The sequence below is a fragment of the Numenius arquata genome, chromosome 20 (genome assembly GCF_964106895.1).
Source record: "Numenius arquata chromosome 20, bNumArq3.hap1.1, whole genome shotgun sequence".
NCBI lineage: Eukaryota > Metazoa > Chordata > Aves > Charadriiformes > Scolopacidae > Numenius > Numenius arquata.
In genome coordinates, this window is record NC_133595.1 from 5,909,202 (window position 1) to 5,925,785 (window position 16,584).

Here is a 16,584-nt window from a genome sequence, read left to right on the forward strand (position 1 = left end):
GCTTTTCCTCTAGAGTTGCTAATCATCTTCTGCTTCTTCTTCCCTCCCTCCGGGAGCAGGGTACAGAGAGAAGGCTCCCTTCAAGTTGGCAACGAAGCCCCCATTGCTGGCTCTTCTCCGCTTGGTGCGACACAGCTAGATACAGACGGGGCCCTGTGGCTGGGTAAGTTGGTGTGGAAATGGTGGAAATTCCCTCCTCCGTGCCCCTCGCTGAGAGGCTCAGAGCTGGAGCTGGGACATTCACGCTCCCTCACTCTTTTCAATGGGACATCTTTGCCTCCCAGGTGGCATTGACAAGCTTGACCTAAAAAGTCCCCTGCTGGTTCTCTGCCTGCTGGGGCAGGATGCTGGTGACAGCTGAGGGTTGTCAGACAGAGGGTTGGCTTTGCCAAATGCCAGTCCTTTCCATGTCACCATGGCTGCTGTAGCAGCCCTTGCGTGCAGGATTGCAAAGGGGCACAAGGGCCACAAAAATCCATGGACAGAAATGTTCACCTGGGGGTTTTGATCATCTGTATAAAGAAACAGCGAATTAGATCCTGTTTATGCTTTTCGGAAGCATCTCTTCTTTCCTTCCCAGTCTAAGCCTGTAGTTTCAGGTCTAACCTGACTTAAAAAGAGTTCACGTTCAAAAAAGTAGCCTTACCTCTGAAAAGACAGTGTCCCAGAGGCCATTTCTCATTCTGAAATCAACCTAGAAGTTATGAGAAAAGCAGAATTTTTCCATGAGAAATTTTTTGGTTGTCTTCCCCACTGGCTCTTCCAAAGGCTTTGTTTGCAGTCAACCATTCATAACTTCAGGGCCTGGAAAGAGCCATAGTTGATGTTTCAGTAAATGAAATAAAATTTAGTTTGAATTTGGGACCATCCTCCAAGGAAATAAGTATTTGAAGTTGGATTGGTATTTTAGAATGCAAGTTACTGTTCTAAGTGTCTTCAGAAAACCTGTAGGTATTGGTTGGAAGTGGCATTTCCCCGATTTAAATGAAAATAAGTGCTGGCCGGGAGAGAGGTTTTTCCCCGCTGTTGAGGATGGCATTCACAGGTATCCTTTGTCCTCCCACCTGACCTTCTGGCTGTCTCTTGCAGGGGGAATGGAGAAGCTGAGCGTGGCTCACAAGCTGCCCAAGGCCTACAGCACTGGCTTTATTGGCTGCATAAGGGACGTGATTGTCGACCGCCAAGAACTGCATCTGGTGGAGGACGCTTTAAACAACCCCACGATATTACACTGCTCAGCCAAATAGACCCCCAGGGACCCTTCCTTCTCCCTCCCTCCCTCCTGCCTATTGCTGTAATTATTTTCTATTTTTGTAAACTTATTGCTTTTTATATTTTGTGGGGGAGGGGGGAAAGGGAGGGGAGGAAACACCTTTTCTTTTGGGTTATTTGTTCGGTTGCAGTCTATCCAGGTCAGTCAGACTCTAATCAAACAGCAGCAACAAAGAACAAACCTTGAACCAAGTCTCCAAGAAGTGACAGAAGAACTTCCCCATTGCACCTGCATTGTAAATCTTATTCATACTTGAAGCTTCTTTTTTTTTTTTTTTTTTTTTTTTTTTGGTGGGGGGAGGGTATTTTTTCCCCTCCTTACTTGTGTTCTTGGGTTGTTGTTCATGCCTGAGGGGGAAAAAAGGATGCTGGTGCTGGCGAGATGCGTGGCCTTCGTGGATTCACCGCCTTCCCGTCTCAGGCCTGGCCCCAACGCCCCCTCTGCGGTGCCGGCTGAGCAGGGCAGTGGCCATCGGAGAAGTGGGAATTGCCACCCTGCCAAGCCTTCTCCTGGCCCTGTGTTCACCCTGTCTCCCTCCTCTCCCCCCCCCTTCCTCTCACTATAATTTATATGTGTAAGGATCTCAAGTGCTTTTCTCCTTTATGCTCTGTTAAAATCAGGGATGCCATGCACTGGAAGAGAGACCAAGGTCTGCTCTGAGCAGGCAGGAAAGCATTGCTCTTTGGTTGTCTTATGACTGTTTGCTGGACTGAGAGGTGCTGTGGGGGAAACGTTGGTTTCTCTGTTGGCTCTCCTCCTCCTCCTCCTCTCGGACATGTGCAGAAGCAGCTGTGAAACCTCATTTCCATGCTTTGTGTTTATCCAGCCATGTCCTAACCCACCTGCTTGCCCTGGCTGCTCTTCCCAAGAGCTTCTGTGTACCAAGCGTTGCCCTCCCATGCACCACTGAGAACTTGCAGCACGTCTTCAAGAGCTGGAAGTGCTCTCCCTCTTCCTGCTGCGAGGGTACGGGGACTGGGTCCCTTTTCACTTAAAAAAAAACAAAAACAAAAAAACCTCTTGGATGTGTCCTTCCATGACCCATGTCCATTTTCCAGCCTCCGGGCATGACTTGCCCTCTACCTACCGTGAGGATGCTTGCAGCTGGCCAGCACGTGAACCTCTGTAGAGCTGGCAGTAGAGCCTCTCCCGTGAAGAGTAATTGGAGTTTTACCTTTGACTTCCAAGTTTTTTTGCAGGGTCTTCCATGCCATGCTCAAAGCTCCTCTGGACACTGCCGGCCCAGCAGCAGGAGCTGGAATGGGAACGGGGCCTGAGGCAGGAGTGGTTGGGGAGGAGGGTTTGGTGGTTTTGTTTTGTTTTTTTTTTTTTTTTAAAGTATTTTCTTCCTCCACGCAAATCTTGAAAGCAAATACTGTGGTGCCAGTTACAAAGCCAGTATGTGTGTTCCTGAATGAATGTACGTGTGTTTGTGAGCGTCAGCGCGTTTGCGTGCAAAAACACCGAATCTCCTGGAAGCAGGAGAAGAAGAATGAATGGATTGTAGCTGTGAGAGAAACCACCCGCTCCATTCAGCTTCCTGCTCCGTGGGAGGAATCTGCCGATGCTGTGTAGCATCGTATGTCCCTTTCTGCCACCGGGACACAACTGTGTCCCTTTCCCACCCTGAGATGGCAGTTGGCATCGCTCTGCGTAAAACCAGCTTTACGGAGCGTAGAGAACTAATCTGAAGGATCCCGCCAGGTAATAAGTGCTAATTAATATCCAGGGTGCCATCATTTTGCAGTTTCGCCATAAATTTCTAGCGCACCTTGTAGGGTGCCTTTACAAAGTAGCGCACTCTTTACAAATGTTGTTTCTCGGCACTAAATTTTGAGCCACGGAAAGCCAAATTGCTTTTCTCAGGGTGAGCTCTGAACACAGACGTAACGAAGGGGAAGAACGTAGCGTAAAACCACTTGGGTTTCTTTTTTTTTTTTCTTCCTTTTTATTTTTTTTTTTTTTTTTTAATTCAAAGGAATCTATCCCCATTCCCCCAGGTCTATGCCGAATCTGTTGACATTCCTCTAAAAATCCAGTGGTTAAATATTTCACGGGGGACCATGCCCTCTGTGATGGAGCCTGTGTGTGTGTGTGTGTGTGTGTGGCAATACCACATTTTAAGTGGCTACTGTATATAAATTGTGGTTCCTGGTGGGGGGGGCTGCTGTGACTGCGTTTTGAGAGGGACGGACGGCTGCATTTTGGTCGCCAGGTGTAGGTAGAGGGGGTGGGATGGGAGGGAAGCGGGAGACCCTCGATCCGTGTGTGTGGAGAACACGAGTTCTTGCTGGGCGATGCCACGGCGGTGGCCGAGATTTGAGGGCTGGATGTGCCAACTCCAGGGGGAAAGGGGCGTGCGCAGAGGAAGCTGCTAATTTTCTAGGATGCCACTGAAATGAAGCCAGGGTCACTGCAAAAAAAAAAAAAGAAAAAAAAAAGAAAAAAAAAAGAAAACCAACCAACTAAATAAAAAACAAAAACTCTGTCTGCTTTTGCTGGGGCTTGGAAATGCCTTAAAACAGGACCTTGCGTCCTCGTTGTCAAGCATCTTGAACCAAGGTCAGATTCAGCAGTGCTCCCTAGGGGCTGTGCACTTAACTTCGGCTTTATTTTTAATAGCATTTATAACATGTATGTACACACAAAAAAAAAGACATTGAGGTTTTTTTTTTTTCCTGGGTTTTTTTTTTTGCTTTTTTTTTTTTTTTTAAAAAAAGATGTCCACGTGGCTTCATTTATAGGGTAAATTAATGACCATTGTGAACTGCTGTATGAATTCTGAAGGGCAATGCACAGTAGAGGAGCAGCATGATATAACCATTACTAACTTGTGTCTTTCGTCAATCACCATGAAATAAAGTTTGAAAACTATTAAATATCTTTTTAAGGGGCCTATTGCTTTTTTATTCTGTTTTGTGCTGTGTGCCTCCCGCTTGCTCGCTGGGGTCTGTCTGTCTCCTGGGCAGATGCTGCGTGAAGTCGGACCACCATCTCCCTCTCCATCTCCCTTAGAACCGGAGTGGTTTATGCAGGTACCTGCTGTGTCTTCTAAATGCTGCCTCTTTACGAGTGCCAACCTCCATCCTGCCCACCCCATGTCTGCAGGAGGAAGATTTCCTTGTGTCTTTACTTTTCCTCCTCTGTGGCCACCTGCTCACACTCTGAATAGTATCACTTATTCAAATAGCCACGGGCTTTTCCTCCTTTGCCATGTGTGCTTGTATCACCTCTTCTTAGGTCGCGTTTTCAAAAGAGCCTTTGTATCCCATTGACACATCAACAAGACTGAATGAATCCTGTGTCCAGCTTTGGAGTCCTCAACACAGGAAGGACATGGACCTGTTGGAACGGGTCCAGCGGAGGGCCACAAAAATGATCAGAGGGATGGAGCACCTCCCCTACGAAGACAGGCTGAGAGAGCTGGGGTTGTTCAGCCTGGAGAAGACTCCGGGGAGACCTCATAGCGGCCTTCCAATATCTGAAGGGAGCCCACAGGAGAGCCGGAGAGGGACTCTTTGTCAGGAAGTGTAGTGACAGGACAAGGGGTAATGGTTTTAAATTGGAAGAGGGGAGATGTAGATTAGATATTAGGAGGAACTTCTTTGCTGTGAGGGTGGTGAGACACTGGCCCAGGTTGCCCAGAGAAGCTGTGGCTGCCCCATCCCTGGAGGGGTTCAAGGCCAGACTGGATGGGGCTTTGAGCAACCTGGTCTGGTGGGAGGTGTCCCTGCCCATGGCAGGGGGGTTGGAACTGGATGATCTTTAAGGTCCGTTCTAACTCTAACCATTCTGTGATTCTATGATTCTAAGACTGAGGCGATGCTTCTGTGACCTGCTTCTCACCGGTGGCAGCAGTTTCCCCCGCCCTGGGTTTTACCCTCTGTGAGCCGAGGAGCCATGGAAAGTCAGTCACAGGCGTTTGAGAGGTACCGGCGCCTGAGTTCCTGCTCTAACCAAGGTCTTCCATAATGGGGCCTTTCCACCTGGCCAGAGCCCTGGCTCTCCCATCTCTGCAGCTTCGTCTGTCTGCAAGAAAAGAAGGTGGGAGGTGGAGAATTTTGTTCAGCCGAGAGCTCGCCATCATCCAAGTGGTGTGAAGCGAGACAAGAACGTGGGTTTCCTGCCCTTTGGGAGGCAGCTAATTTAGCAGAGCCAGTCATTCCGATATCCAGCGATGATGCGGATTTGAGTGGTGCCTGCACCAGCTCAGTAGGAACCGGCTTTTCAATGGACAATGAGACGCCGAAGACTCACGATGGGGGAACAATGAGGCCTCTGTTCGAGCAGCCACAGAGCTTGCACAACTCGCAACCGGGGCCATGCTTTGCTCAAGATCAGCCTCCTGGTGCAGCAGCGTCTTCTCAACAATGACCTTATTATGCCACAACAGGCACGGACTTGCCAAGTCAGTACCTCTTTCACAGGCGTTTCACCGGCTTTGCTGCAAAGCAGGAGGAGAAAAAGCTACGGTTGTCTCGGCCAGAAGGAGAAGCTGAGCTCCAGCAGCTGGATGGTTGCGGGTTTTTTTTTCACTACAGGCTGGAAAAACCCATTGTGAGGGGAAAGAGGAAGGAAAGGAGGACAGGAGCCGTGCTGGGGGCACGCTTGGGCAAGCAGCAAGCATGACTCAGGGGAATGGCCCAGGCAGGCTTTCTGGCAGCCCTTGCTCCACACAGCCTGCTCAGAGCTCTCAGGAACACCCCACGAGCGCATCAAGCCCGGCTTCCCAGTCTGGGAGCAAAGGCAATGGGGCGATATCGTCATGGATCGTCATGGGCAGTTGGGGTTGGATGGTCTTACCTGTCCTCCACTTGCTCCGGCACCTCTGGGAACAGTGAACCCTGGCAGCCAGTTGTGAGCGTCTCCCGTGCCCAGGACCTTCATCCCGAGGCTAAAAGCAGCTCACCCCCTTCTTCTTCAGCGGAGGCTTCAGCAGGATGGTGGGGAAGGTGATGGGGGGACCCAGGGGAAGCGAAGAGCAGTGGGTGTCTTGCCTTGGCAATCATGTCAGTGATGTCACAGGGCTGCCCCACGGTGGATCTGGTGTATCTTTGATCTGGTGGATCAGCTTTTTACAGTTTTCCACTGTCCCGAGTGCTTAGCTGGTTGGTGAGAAGTGAAAGAGCAATTAACTTGCTTGTTCCCCAGGGTGCTGCCACTAGCCAGGTTGGTGGGGGCTACTCCTTCTGGAATACGGCAGACCAGACCTAAATCTCTGCTGGGTGCTATCTGTGGCCCGCATCCCTCTCCCCTGTAGCTTGGGGCTGTGGCTGTTGATAGACCTGGGCTCCTCAGCTCCGTGGCTGCGTGGCCCGATCCTGCAGCGCGTGGTGGGGAGCGGGAGACGTGGATTTCTTTCCATGTTCCGCTGCTGACACAGCCTGTGCCTCAGACTGGTTGCCCCCACTCTCCTCCTCCTGCCAAATGATCCATCACCCCGCTCTGTAACGTACCTTCGCCTCTCTGGCTGGGAAAAGGCGGTTATTCAGAGAGAAAAGGGACTGTGCAATGTTTGTGAGCGGACAGCTTGGCCCGTGAACGCGGTCTTTCTGGCTCTTCATCAAAGGAGCCTGTCACGGGACTGCGTAGATGCCCTGAATTTAAGGGTTTATGGAGCTCTTGAGGCTGTGGCTTGTGGAGGGCAAGCATCTCCCCAGCGCTGAGCACACACCGTGGTGCTGGGCTGCCCGAGCTGCCCTCTCTCAGGTGGGTGTAACTCGAGGGTCCCAGCCCCACGTGGACCCGAGGGAAGGGGACTAGTTTACAATGTCTGGCCAAAGGGCACCTGGGGGAATTCCCTTCCATCAGATGGGAATCCCAGTCGCTTCCCCTGCATTCCCAGCACTAGCTGTTGGAGAACTACGTGATGTGGCCATGGCTGTGTCCTGGTACCCAGCTGTCCCTTTCCAGCCTGCAGATGGAAGAGGAAGCGTGTGAATCTCTGCTTATTTCAGGAGGAAATTCTAAGTGGATGCTCCTCTGGATGGCTGACACGGCTGAAACGGGGTCTTTATGTCTGTCCTCACTGCAAACATTAAAGGCACCTGGGAGCATTGTTGTGGGAACTTAACATCTTCGGAGACGCTCCCTGTGAAGAGCCTGGTGTCTCAATCCAGGGATCAGCCTGGACACAAAGGTTCCCGATGAACCTTCTCCCGAGTCTCCTGTCCCATGTGACTGCTTCTCCCCTCCAGCAGTGACCAACGTTTTGGTGGAACGTCAACCCCGTTCTCACTGGGGACCTTCTGCCCTGTCCCCTGGGAATTCTCCAGCCCAGGCACACGCTCTGTAATTGCAAGACAAACATTATTCCTCCCCAGGAGTGTTCTCACTTGTCTTCACTCCTAGACAGGCCGCCAGCATTGTCCTGGCTATTAGCACATGGCATTTCCAGCCTCTCTCCCACCCCTGTAGATACTCCCAGGAGAACATGCCAAAAATATGCCCTCCTCTGCCTGCAGCAGGAAGTGCCTCAGGGCTGGGGCAGGAATACCAGGCTCCAGAGCTCCTGAGCAGGGTTCCAAAACCCACTTTCTCCTGCTCCCTGGGCCAGTGACGCCAGGCACACAGGAGCCTGGTTGCTCCCCCATGCCTGGGGCACACAGGAGAAGAGGTGCCTCCAGCCACCACCTACCAGCCCTAAAAAAATCTGTCCTTGCCGGGGCAAGTGTAACCTGGACACCACTAACGCCTGTCCCAGCCACCAGCTGAGACTGAGCAGGTTAGAAGAGCCCATGGGGTCACACAGACCCCTAGCACCTCCGCTGCGGTCGTGGTGTGTTTCAGGGGGTCCACCTGAACACCAGGCACCATCCCAACACCAACGAAATGGGATGTTCTGGTTGCAGAGAGCTCCCAGGCCAGAGTCTGGATTTCTCTGCTGGGTATTTCCATGGGATCAAAGCATTCCAATGGACAGGAGACGGGAGGACTAAGGTCACACAGGAGGGGACCATTTCCACCAGTTATCTGTGTCCCAGTTGCAGAGTCTAGAAACCAGTACCTCACAAGAAGGGTGAGATCTGTTGCAGGGGTTTCCTTTTGATCTGTTTTTAACCAAGAAGCTGAACAGCAATCCCTCCCTGACCATGTCCATCGCCCCGGGAAAGGGTCTTGTTCCCCCCCCCGACACATGAGACAGACACACACTGAAGTCACAGTTCGTCCCCTCACAATGAAGTCTCAGTGCTCTCGAAAGAAGGTCCCAGTAACCAGGAGCCCCTCGGTGGCGGGGGCAATGAGGAAGGAGAGGACAGGGGTCATTGTTATCAGGGTTGCTATTTGGCCTCTGTGGTCCTCGTTGCCCCGTGAGCGATCCAGTGGCACGCGGGAAAGCTATGCGCCCCGCCGGTCCTCCTCGCTGAGAAATGAGCCGGCTCCTGCTGCCAGCTCTCTGGGTATTCCCCGAATAGACATGGAATTCGCTGAGTCTTATTATAGTTATAAAACTGCTATTTTTGCCACTACGAGTAGACTCGAGGGGGGAGGCTCGCTGGCTGTATCCTGGCTTTTTCTCTCTCTTGGACAGCTGGCTTTGTTTTCTCACCCAGCATTCGTGAAAGGTGCCAGATTCAGGGCATTTCTTTGGGTTGATTTCTGTCTTTTAGGTTGAAGCAACATATATATTTGACGTGAGTTTGTTAAAGGCCTCTGAATTTACACTTCAGATGGCAAAACGTGCTCTATTTGTATAAAGCATTTGTGCCTGTAGCACACCTGACCCCAGCTTACCCCAGTGGAAAATTTGGATGTCACCACCCCTGTCTCACACTAGGATGAGAGCAGGGAACCCGCTCTGGGGACATTGTGCCCTCCTGACTCCAAAGGGACCCCTGAGCTGGGGGTGTTTAGGGATAACAGCAAACGTGGCTGAACCTTGCCAGCCTCAGGTGCTCCGTGTCTGGTGGCTCGCTTCGTTCTCTTGGGTAGTGTGGCTCTCCAGTCTTTGTGAACTCAACACCGAAATCTAGACCTTCTGGGAGGTCTCCAGGGAGGAGGGGAGAGGGGAGGCGTCCTGATTTCATCTGGGAGAAGGGTAATTTTCTTCGGACAGAGTTAATTTTCTTTCTAGTGGTTGTTGTGTTTCAGGTGTGGTATGAAAGGAAGGTCAACAATGCATATTGCTTCAGTTGTCGCCAGGTGATGTTTATCTTTTTTCAAGGACTTTTTTCAGCTTCCCATAGAAGCTGAGAAGGAGCACAGAGAGAAGGATGGAATGGCCAATGGAATATTCCGTATCATAGATGTCATGCTTAGTATAGAAATGGGGAGAGCCGGGTCAAGGGGATCTGTGATCACTGCTTGGGACAGTCCTAATTCACCGGGCGGTGAGAGTGACCTGTGTCGTTATTCACAGAATCACAGAACCACAGAATGGTGGGGCTTGGAAGGGACCTCTGGAGATCATCCAGTCCAACCCCCTGCCAAAGCAGGGTCACCCAGAGCAGGTTGGACAGGAATGTGTCCAGGTGGGGTTTGAATATTTCCAGAGAAGGAGACTCCACCACCTCTCTGGGCAGCCTCTTCCAGGGCTCTGCCACCCTCAAAGTAAAGAAGTTTTTCCTCATGGTCAGACGGAATTTCCCGTGTTCCAGGTTGTGCCTGTTGCCCCTTGTCCTGTCCCCGGGCACCACTGAGAAGAGCCTGGCCCCGTTCTCTTGACACCCACCCATTAGATATTGATGAGCATTGATGAGATCCCCTCTCAGCCTTCTCCTCTCCAGCCTGAACAGCCCCAGGTCTCTCAGCCTTTCCTCCTCAGAGAGATGCTCCAGTCCCCTGAGCATCTTCGCAGCCTCCGCTGGACTCTCTCCAGCAGTTCCTTGTCTTTCTTGAACTGGGGAGCTCAGAACTGGACCCAGTGCTCCAGATGTGGCCTCACCAGGACAGAGCAGAGGGGGAAGATGACCTCTCTATTATTATTATTATTGTTGTTGTTGCTGTTGTTATTACTGTTGTTGTTGTTATTACTGTTGTTATTGTTAATGTTGTTATTATTATTGTTGTCATTATTATTGTCATTATTATTATGTTATTATTATTGTTAATATTTTTATTACCGTCGGTACTGTTGTTGTTATTATTATTGTGATTACTGTTACTATTGATATTTTCCTTTTCTGACACCCTTCTATTAAACTGTCTTTATCTCCACCCACAAATTGCTTTTTTTTTTTTTCCTTTCCCCTCCTTTTCTCCCTCTTCTCCCAACCTTTCTTTGGAGGTTGGGGTGAAAGGGGGGGGGGGTGCGGAGCGGCCGACTTCCCTCTCCCGTCCGCCGGCTCCGGGGGTGTCCGGGGGTGTCCGGGGGCGGGGGCGGGGGGCGGGACGGGGGGCGGGGATTCCCCCGCGTCACAGGGAGGGGTTTCCCCGCCGGCCCCGGGCCCGGGAGCCCCGCCGGGGCGCGCAGTCGGCGCGGAGCTCCGCGGAGCCATGACCTCCCGCAGGTAAGGACCGAGCTCCCACCCGCACCCGCGGGTGGCCACCGCCGGGGCACCCGTGGCTACCGGAGGCCGACGCTTCCTCCGGTTCCTTCCCCCCGGGCGGGGCTGGGGGGGGGTGGCTGGGCTGAAGCTGCAGCCTTTCGCCCCTGGCTAATGCCAGCCTGCCTTGGGCCACTGGCCCGCGGGCTGCTTGGGGTCGCCCCGTGCCCGCGGGAGCTGGCTGCTGCCTTAAAGCATCTTGTCTCTGTGAGCGGTGCTGGAGATGCTGAAGAGGGGACACCGAAACGCCACCGAGGTGTAAAACTTGCTTGAAATATCTTTGTGGGCTGAGAGCTGGGGGGAAAAAAAAAAAAAAAAAGAAAAGAAAAAAAAGGAAATACTTTGGTGCATGTGGTGCGTTGTTGGTGCCTCCTCCAGCTTCTCCCAAAGCTTTGGTCTTCTTTTTTCCCTCGGTGGGGACAGGACCCTGTGTGACTTGGGATCATCATCCCTTCCTGGTTCCTCTTTTTCTGCTCAAAAGGGGTGAATAGCCGGTAAACCGGGTGGTGGATGTTCTCCTTCCGTGCCTGTGCCAGCCAGCTCAGGGTACCGGGTGGCAGGCACAGGTCCCCCGTCCCCCCCCTGCTGCAGGGCAGAGAGGGGGTTCTTAATAGCTGGTTTGGGGGTTCTTGGCCGTCCCTTTCAGGGGGGCTGCCTTAAGGTGACCTGAAAAAGCGTTTGTTGCTATTAGAAGTCAAGTGTGTTTTGAAAAGCCCCGAGGAGGGTGGTGGCCGGGAGCAGCCGTCCAGCTGACAGTCCCTTCAAGCCGAGAAACGGGATCGGTTACAGGACAGGGAGTGCTTGTTTGGTGTTGGTACGGGACCGAACACGGGCAGGTCATGAGTTCCACCACCATCTCTCAAACATCTAACAACCCCAGCTTCTCCTCACGCACCTTCCTGCAACGCCAGGATTGGTTGGGTCTTAGGTTGGTTTATGGCTTTTGGGGTCTCTTTTGCCTTCCAGCACTGCCTGTCCCTCCTGTACGAGCGCTGGGCCGTGTTTTGTGAGTCTCTGGCTCCAAGTGTGCAGAAGAAGTTTAGGAAGAGGCAGTGTTCATCTGGGCGGTGCCACGTGAAGTTACGAAACGTGCTGATGGGTGATGGAGTACAAAGCAGAGGGCTGGGACTTGGGGAGGGGGGGTGTCCTGGATTTCGTTTTCGGCTCCGGTCGTGCTCCCTGTGCCCACAGGCGAGTCAATATTTGTCCACGCTGCCTATACCTTGCTAGCTCCACCCCATTGAGCAGTTTCTGAGGGCAGCAGAGTGCTGGAGACAGCAAAATTGTAATGCTGCTGCCAGCCCAACCCTGAGAAAGCTGGTAGTCCTGCTGCTGAGGAGGGGTCGGAGCCGCGTGGGTTGGCTTTTGTGCTGGGGGTGGGTTGCTCCCGGCATCTGTTGCCCCCATCCTTTCCACTGGGATGCTGGGTTTGCTGCTCCTGGTTCTTTTTCCCCGCCTTGTGGCAAGACTGGCTTGGTCCCAGCCTTTCTCCTTGGCCACAGCCTTTCTTCTCTTGCCCAGTAACACGTAGGGTACCTACTGGATTGGTATGGCAGCTTTCTCTTCTGCCTGAAGCCTGGCTGATGCTGTTCTCCCTCTGGCTCAACGCACGGCCTGCTTCTGTCCAGGTGGATCTACTGAGGTCTCCACCTGTGCTGGTGGGGTGATGAGAGGCTCAAGTGGTCCCTCGTGAGGGATGGTCACCGTAAGGCCCGTCTGAATTACTAGATAGTGGATCCTTTGTGTATTATCAGCATCCTGCATCCTTTCTCATGGGTCGTTCAGGCTGGTATGGGAACCCTTGGAATTGAGGGCACTTTGGCATTAATAGGCTTAGGGGCTGACTTACACAGGCTGGCAGCGTGGAGCTGCTGAAAGACAGGGTGCAGTTGTGCGAAAAGAGGGCACTGTGAAGCAGGGGGATCTGTGAGGATGTGATTTCTCGGTAGCCCCATCCCGACCGAGGTGCTGGTCCCTCTCCTCAAGGGCCACCTCTGTGGCTGCGGATCCGCTTTGCATTGGGTGGGCTGCTGCGAGGCTGTCACCGGCCAAAAATCCTGGGAGCTGGTGTGGATACAGGTGTGATTGTGGACTGTTGCTCGGGTCTGGAGTGTGCGTGACCTGCCGTGACTGTCCCCCTGCCACAGCACTGTCCCATGGCCGCGAGGTAGGATGCTCTGGTGGATGCAGCTGAGCTTTCGAGAGGATCTGCTGGCACTGAAGGACGCTGCGTTCCCTTCTGCCCTGGCATAGGGACAAGGTAATACTGGTGTCTGAACTGGGGGAATGACCTCAGGAGCAGGCAAGGTGGGCCACAAGCCTGTAATAAAAGAATGACATATCTAATCCCAAGGGTTATTTTTCACCCTCCCTCCTGTTCCTGGGCTGTGTGATTCTACCGGTGCGAGAGCTGTTTGGATAAGCACATCTCTCTTAACAACCGATGCTCGTGGGAAGCCCAGGCTTGTTGTGAGCCCTGGGACCAGTATCTCTGATGCTGAGTGCTGGGCACTGCTTCATGCCTCTTCTCCTCCCCACGTGGGAGCGTCTCTGTGGAGGGACTGGGAGAAGATGGGGTGACTCCCTCGCTGAGAGGAACAGCTTTACCCTAGGACACCTGTGTGTCCTAATTTTTTTCAAGGAAGGCACATGGAAGGGGAAATAGACCTCTTTCTAGGTGTTTTACTTGCTCAGGGAGAGGTCTGAAGGACTGGGGGATGCTGGCCACACTGGTTACGGTCTTCTGCAAGGCCACGCTGGTGAGGAGAGGGGCCACCCTGGAAAGTCAGTGCCAGGGGGGTGTGCACGTGTGTGACACGAGGGAGAATCTAGCCCTGCTGTAGAAATAAAGCCAATTTGTTGCCGTCGGCCTAAACCACAAAGCTTTTGCAAATACTGAGCTCCGAGCTGCTGCCAGGGCCTTAGTGCCTTATTTCTTAAAAACGGCTTGTGGGAAGAATGGCCGTTTCTTTCCCTCTCCCGTGCTTTACTGGCATGTGACCTCTCAACTGCAGGGAAGGTTTGGAGGTCAGGGACGTGCCACCCCTCAGCAAGGACGGAGAAATCACGGTTCTTCTGGAACGGGGAGAGCCCAAGAGTAACCTCTGCCCCTCCTCTGCTTTGGTGCTTTCGTCCGCCCGGGTGCGATCGCAGGCGTTTTGCCGTGACACAGAGATATTAGTGGATAAACCTCACATCCCCATGGCTTGCAGATCCCAAATTGCCTGCTGCTTTTCCCAGGAAGGGGTTGTGCGGTGCCTGGAGCACTTGGTAGGTGGCAGCTGGTTTGTGCGTGGCCCCTGTCTGCGGGGCAGGCTCTTTCTTTACAGCCAGGTTTCCTGGGATGCTGTGCCTGGGAGGAAGGGAAAGGCTGGAGGAGATGAGTAAATGCCAGCTTCAAAGTGGGGGTGGAGAGATGCTGGATCGCACACCTCCTGTCCCAGAGAGCAAAACATGGGGTGGCAGGCAGCTTCCAGCACCTTTGGGGTTAAACTGCCCTGGGAAGGGAGCGCCGAGACTGAGAGGACCCAAATTCCCAGTTTTTGGGGCAACGAATGGTTTTGGGGGGACTGGTATTCTGATTTAGTGCTGCCATTTCCGTAGCAGACTTGACAAAGAGCTGCTGTGTGGGATCCCGTACCCAGAGCTGAGAACGTTTGTTGGACAACTTTTTCCCTGTTTTCAGATAAACCTTTTTAAAAAAATCTAGATTACCGCTTAGCCCAATTACTTTGCGCGCGCTGATTTTTACGGCACGTTGCGGGTGGTTCCCTTTGAAGTCTCCCATCGCTTGTCACTCCGAGCCTAAGCAGGGCTGCTGTTGCCACTGGGGTGGGAAGCGGTGGCTGCTCCAGCGTGGCTAATAAATTGGGATTGGCCGAAGTCCTGCCTGTGCTTTCTCCGGGATGGTTTGCCATCCTTGAGCAGGCCACGTTGCTGTGCATCCGGGGCATCCGATGCATCCAGCTGTATCCTCAGACCTTGCTTGCTCTCCAAACTCGAGCATCTGCTGCGGTGACATGAAATACAGCGCCAGCCCCCCGGGCAGCCTGTGGTCCCAGCTTCCCCACTCCCTTTCACCAGGGAGAAAACTTCCTGCGCCGAAGCCAAATGTAAATATTAATCTTAAGTATTTGCAATAGCTGCTTACTTTGGCAACTTGGGTGGTGGTGGTGGGGATGTGGTAATTTCTGGTCCTCCAGGAAGCAAAACCAGGTCAGTGTTTCGGGCGTCTTGGATGTTCACCGACACCACACCGTGGGCAGAGCTGAGGGCAAGGGTGGCTGGAAGCGGGGGGATTGCGGCTCTGGCTGGCAGGAGTCTCTGCGGTGCAGGTTCCCGGTGTTAAGCTCAGAAACGTCCCCTGGCAATTTTCCGCGAGCTGTTCGTGTCCATCTCTTCGGGCAGACGGAGCTGCTTATGCCTCAGGTCCATCACGAAAAGGGTCGGGCGGCTGGAGACGGGGCACAGCAGCAGCTTGAATTCACACCCTGGCTTCGTTTCCAGTGCCTTGTTCCCATAAACAGGCTTCACCAGACCCTCGGCTCAGATTTTCCCTGTTTTTCTCTGTATGAGTATGTCTTTGGACCCAGGCTCCGTTAGCAGCAGCACGGGAGAATCAAAGCTCAAAGGTTTTTGTGCAAACTTGCGCTGAGGCTGCCTGGGCAGGTAGGGAGGCGAGGGATGGGAGATGCTGTGTTAGTGAAAGGAGCAGACATGCCTTTTCACCAGGCTTTACTATGATAAAATGAGGAGGAGAACATGGGCAGCAACTTAAAATCTAGTGGCCGAGATTGTGGGTGGGGGTCTTTTGTGTGAGTATCGGTTGGACTCGGTGATCTCCGAGGTCCTTTCCAACCATGAAGATTCTGTGATTCTGTGAAATTACACTTCAGTTCCGAGCCCCCAGCCCACTGTTTATTTCCAGACAGGGCGAGTTCCTTACCGCAGGTCATGAAATGCGCAAATACGCTGTTCTCTCCCCTTTTCCAGCGAGGGAATAAGAACAGTTAATGGCCTCACTCCAAGATTGAACACTAGCCTTGCCTAGGAGAGGTTTTTGGATGGGGTCCTCCGTGATTTTCCAGTATCCTATGGTTTCCCCCAGGGCGGAGTGAGCTGCTCTCGTTATGGTCCCCAGACAAATGAAGCACTCTCGGCCCTGGAACGCGTTTCTGGGATGCAGCTGTATCTCTTTTGCGGGCTGCCAAGGAGAATTCCTCGCCGTCTGCAGCGGCAGGGTAAGGCACAGCGCACCGAGGAGGAAATCGCTCTTCCAGCTCCTCCTGCCAAAGCTATATTGAGGGCGAGTTTCCTTTGTGGCTGGGTGGTGCCGGAGCTGCTCGCTGCTGCTTCCAGCAGGGTTTAAATTAATCGGGGTTTCTAGGAGATGGTTCTTCTCGGGAGCCTCGGAGGCACCTGAATGAATGAATTGGAGCTTTGTGCTCCGGCGGAGCTCGGCCAGCTGGGCTCTCCCGGCTGTCCGAGTGGGGATCTGGCTCCGTACGGACATGTGTGACCACTGTGAGTGAGCCCACAGGCGTGGGGAAGGCTGGTCCCAACGCCCCCATCACCTGAGCTCCCCCCCAGTGGGCGTTTTCTCCCCCAAGGATGGCTCAGCTGGTGGGGGCCCAGCAGAAGCTCCTTGGAAAGGGGAGCAGAGCCCAGTGCCTCTAGCACCTCCATCCCTGGAGGGGTTCAAGGCCAGATTAGATGGGGCTTTAGGCAACCTGGTCTAGTGGGAGGTGTCTCTGCACAGGGCAGGGGGTTGGAACTCATTGATCTTTTAAGGTCCCTTCCAACCTGAACCACTCTATGATTCTGTGA

At 53.0% G+C, this 16,584-nt stretch overlaps 1 protein-coding gene across 1 annotated transcript in view; it reads left to right on the forward strand.

The window, feature by feature from the left end:
- Positions 1 to 1,247, forward strand: part of AGRN (agrin) — a 120,810-nt gene extending 119,563 nt beyond the window's left edge. The window contains 2 exon segments of the mRNA XM_074161589.1: positions 60 to 163; positions 1,090 to 1,247. Of these exon segments, the coding sequence (XP_074017690.1) occupies positions 60 to 163; positions 1,090 to 1,247 (262 nt within the window).
- Positions 1,248 to 16,584: the final 15,337 nt, after the last annotated feature.